The following is a 4,584-nucleotide window of genomic DNA, read 5'->3' as shown; positions in this document are numbered from 1 at the left end:
CGGTTCAAACCCACCAGCCACTCCTCGGAAGGAAGGTTGGGCAATCTACTTTCATAGTGATACCACCTCGGAAACCCAAAGGGGTGGTCACTATGAGTAGAGTATGACTTGATGGCACATAATAACAACAACAATTGGCTCTTGGAGGTAACATGAGATTCACTCAAGCTCACTGATGGCATCTTGTAAAAGAAACTCTCTGTATTGGTTGACGGAGTCCCTGGGTGGTACAAATGGTTAACACCCATGATTGCTAACCAAAAGGTTGCAGGTTCGAGTTCTCCCAGAGGTGACTCAGAAGGAAGGCCTGGTGATCCCCTTCTGCAAAATCAGCCACTGTGGAGAAAGTCCGCCGGAGCACAGCTCTACTCTGACACACATTGGGTCGCCAGGAGTCGGAATCAACCTGACGCAACTGGCTTCTTAATTGGTGCTTACTGACTGGGATTATTTTCATTTGATTCGTGTGTGTGTGTGTGTGTGTGTGTGTGTTAGGTGCAAGTTTACAGAGCAGAGTTTGTTTTACATTCAACATTTGGTGTACATTTGCTTTCACTCCCCATTTACCATCCCCAACCCTAACCCAGTCTCCTCCCCTCCCTGCCCGGTAACCACCCCCCCCATACCTCTCATAGTTATGCACTCCTGTGTGTGCTGCATTTCCTCCGTGCGAACATTGCCCCTCTGGTTCCCCGTGGTTGATTGCGCCAAGGGATGCATCACCATAGTATGTGGGTGCGTCACCCTGGGTTGAGTGGTCTGTGTGTACGTCTTATTTACTATTGGGCTAAGAGCCGACCCCTAGGAGTGAGTTTGATTCCAGGCCCAAAGTGTATCCCAGGGCCACAGTATTGGGGGTCCCACCAGACTCCATCTGACCAGTAATTCTGGTCATTATTGTGTGTTTGGATTTAGTTCCACATTTTCCCTCTCACTCTATCCAGGATCTCCAGATTTGATTCTTTCCCAAATGGTTGGCATTGGTAGCCTGGCACCATCTAGTTCTTCTGGTCTTGAGGTCCATCATGTCCTAGGGCTGATTGCTTCCAAATGCCCTTGGTTTTTTGCACTGTTCTTCACTTCTGACAAGAGGAGACCATTAGCTGCATCTTAGCTACTCACCAATGTAGGATGAGGAACAAGGCTTTTATGTATTTTGTTGTGCCAACTGAGTCTGGTGTCCCCCAGTACTACGCTCCTGAGTCGGTAGATCCATTGGATCTCTCTCCCACAGTGCCTGGCTGTCCGTGAGAGACAGCTCTAGTATTTTCATTTGATTCTTTATCTACCTGTTGATTTATTTACGCAGGTACCTACAAAAATGAATCTGGAGTCAAGAAGCTTGACTAGAAGAATGTCTGATATCAGATTTGGCCAAAACTGCAGGCCCAGAGGACCACAGAACTTTAGCTTTTCAATTAACCAAGTCTTCTCCAAGTTCTTACTGGGTTGGTTTTAACTGGTAGGGAGGTATTAGTGTACCACCTAGTACATGAGACACACTGGGGATGCAGCTTCTGAGATTGGAAAATGCCACATGACTGCTCAGTGTACATCCCATTATCCCAAGTTGGAGGGAGTGCTCTGTAAAAAAAATATTTCTTAAAATAGAAAAACTTCTTGGAAACAAGCTAAGTGTCTACCAACAGATGAGTTAATAAACAAACTGTGGCCTATACACACAGTGGAATATTACTCAGCCATAAAGAGAAATTGAGTCCCGATACATGCCACCACATGGATGCACCTTGAAAACACTATGCTGAACAAAGTAAATCAGATGGAAAAGGACTAATATTGTGTGATCCTACTTATATGTGATAGGCAAAGAAATAGAGACTTCAGAAAGGAACTCTGGTGGTATAGTGGTTAAGGCATTTGGCTGCTAACCAAAAGGTGGTTGGCTCAAAGCCAGTCTGCTTCCATAAAATTTATAGCCTTGGAAACCCAATGGGGGTTGCTATGAGTTGGAATGGACTCAGTGGCAGTGAGTTTGGTTTTTTGATAGAGACTGTAGTTACCAGGGGTGGGAGGGAGAGGAAAGGTATATCATTGCTTAGGAGCCACTACGTTTCTGTTCACGGTGGTGGGACAATTTGAAATAGGATTAGGGTCACTATGAGTCAGAGCCCACTGGATGGCACCAAATAACAACATCAATGTCACAGAATTGCACAGGTTTTCTTATATATATATATTATCACAAATTTATAGTTAGAAAAGGAATAAAAAATGAAGTAACTTTTCAATCACTTAATTATTACAAAGATTTGGCCAAAATCTGGCCAAATCTGACATCAGACATTCTTCTAGTCAAGTTTGTTGACTCCAGATTCATTTTTGTAGGTGCCTGCATAAATAAATCAACAAGTGTGGGGTCGCACACATGGAAATTTTTTTTTTTTTCCCAAATGGTCTTAATTAAGGTTTGGCCAGATTCTCATTCCAATGCACTGTGAGTTTCAGTGTAGACACAGGGGTAGGTGTGGTTGAAGGAAAGTGAACTCCATTGTTGGAGGCCCGGTCACTTAAGAGCTTTCTGGGAGGGTCCTTTTAAACTCTGAACCTCCATCCGCTCATCTGTAAAATGATGCAAATACAAACCACTTGCCTATTTGCTTCGCAGGGTGGTTAGAAGGAAGAAAGCGCACAACTAAAGGGGAAGTGGTTTATAAAATTCTGGCAGGGTATCCTGATGCTGGTGATGCTGATTTGCATGACATGATTGTAGGACATCGGAAGGAAGGTTGGGCATTCCTACTTCTGTAGTGATACTGCCTCGGAAACCCAAGGAGTGGTCACTATGAGTCGGGGCCGACTCGATGGCAAAACAACAACAACAACAACAACATAAGCCTAAGTGTTGGGGGATCAGTGGGGCAGAGAGAACTACTTTTTCCCGACAACAACAACAACAACAACAACACTGATTGCTATTAGTTTGTAAGTGTTTACTAAGTGCCAGGCACAGTTCTAAGCCAATACATGAATTAACTCACTTTATCCACAGAATGATAGTCATAATTATGCCTCCTTTTCCGATGAGGAAGCTGAGGCACGGAGGTATACAAACTTGCTCAGTGCCATAAAGCCCTGAAATGTTTACTCTAAGATTTGAACGCAGAAGTGTGGCTTCAAACCAGTGCTCTTAACCACCCAAAGAGGACAGCGCCCCAAAGAGAAGCTGTCCAGGACACACAGCTCTCCTGATTCAGCCTTCCATGAACTCTGGCTCCATCTAGAAAGGCTTCAAAACAGGACCTTGGGGCAGGCTTTTCAGCTCAGCAGGTGGCTGGAGCTAAGGGTGCAGAGTCAGTTTCCGTTGCTATTATTCTTTTTGTCTGGGCTTAGGCCTGCAGGGAAGGGAGTCACCGAGAACTTTTTAAACTGTGTTTACTCTGCTGCTGCCGGGAGGTGGACAGGAGAAAATCACCCAGCCAACAACTTCTGTGATGTGTAAGGGGAGGGGAATAAAAAGATACCTACAAATGCTCAAATCCAACAGAAACACTTTGATCCAAAACTTTGGCCTTTACTCAGCCCAATAGTAGAAAGATGTACATGCACAATACCTATCCCGGGGTGATGCACCCCTTAGAACAATCAGCCATGAGACCCCAGAGGGGCAGCATTCACCGAGGGAAAGCTGCACAAACAGGAGTGCCTAGTTAAGAAGGGCACAGGGAGGCGGGTAGTCACAGGGACGGGAGGGGAGGAGAGTTTTTTATGGCTGGGGATGGTAATAGGGGTGTGAAATCAAATGTGCATGAATTGTTAAATGTAAAACAAATCTGCTTTGTAAATTTGCACCCAAAGCACACACACACATACACAGTTTGGCCTTTAAAAGTAGTTCTTATCCCAAAACATGACTAAGTGACCAGCATGTTCAAGGAACATTGTAAATAAAAGAAATAAGGCCCCGTGATACTTACTTGACAGCCTTACTGAATAAGGACACTGTGTACATCCCCGCCTGGCTGGAATTTCTAACCATGAACGCACCTTCTTTTCCCTGAAAAGGAAGGACAACGTGGAAGAGACAGAACATTTGCATTATTCTTGAGGACTTGTTTCCAGTGTTCCTCTTTTCCTCAGGCAGTCTCTTTACAGATCTACCCTGTAAGCTTCAACACTTCCTCTTCAGGTAATTTGTAACCCTTTCTGATAATTTTCAGTTTTGTTCTTGTGCAAGTCTAATCTTTTCATCTTTCCAAAATAAAGTTTGAAATCACATACCATCATATGAGTTGGGGTTGACTCGATGGCAACAAGGTACCACCATATCATGCCTTTGGAAGGTTTTGGAAAACTAAAGATGCAGAACAAATTGTTGAAGTTTGACATTCAACTTAATGGCTTGTGCTAAGTGTAAGCATACCTAGATTCAGAAAGAGCAGGTAAGAAAAGCCATGGAGGTGACAAAATACTGAGTGAGGTAGCAAAGTCATCACCTTGTCACTTGTTGTTGTTGTTGTTTGCCGTCGAGTCGGCTCCGACTCATAGCGACCCCTCCTTGGGTTTCCAAGGCAGTATCACTACGGAAGTAGGATTGCCCAACCTTCCTTCCGAGGAGTGGCTGGT

The 4,584-nt window shown here is 44.4% G+C and overlaps 1 protein-coding gene across 1 annotated transcript in view; it reads right to left on the bottom strand.

The window, feature by feature from the left end:
• Positions 1-4,584, bottom strand: part of BMX (BMX non-receptor tyrosine kinase) — a 69,069-nt gene that overhangs the window by 26,131 nt on the left and 38,354 nt on the right. Inside the window, exon 10 of the mRNA XM_007952836.1 lies at positions 3,936-4,015. Within this exon, the coding sequence (XP_007951027.1) occupies positions 3,936-4,015 (80 nt within the window). The remainder of the gene's footprint in view (positions 1-3,935; positions 4,016-4,584) is intronic.

Source organism: Orycteropus afer, unplaced genomic scaffold, assembly GCF_000298275.1.
Source record: "Orycteropus afer afer isolate SDZICR_OR568_19922 unplaced genomic scaffold, OryAfe1.0 scaffold00360, whole genome shotgun sequence".
Taxonomy (NCBI): Eukaryota; Metazoa; Chordata; class Mammalia; order Tubulidentata; family Orycteropodidae; genus Orycteropus; species Orycteropus afer.
The sequence above is the reverse complement of the archived record's forward strand: the minus strand, read 5'-3'. Positions and strand labels throughout refer to the sequence as shown.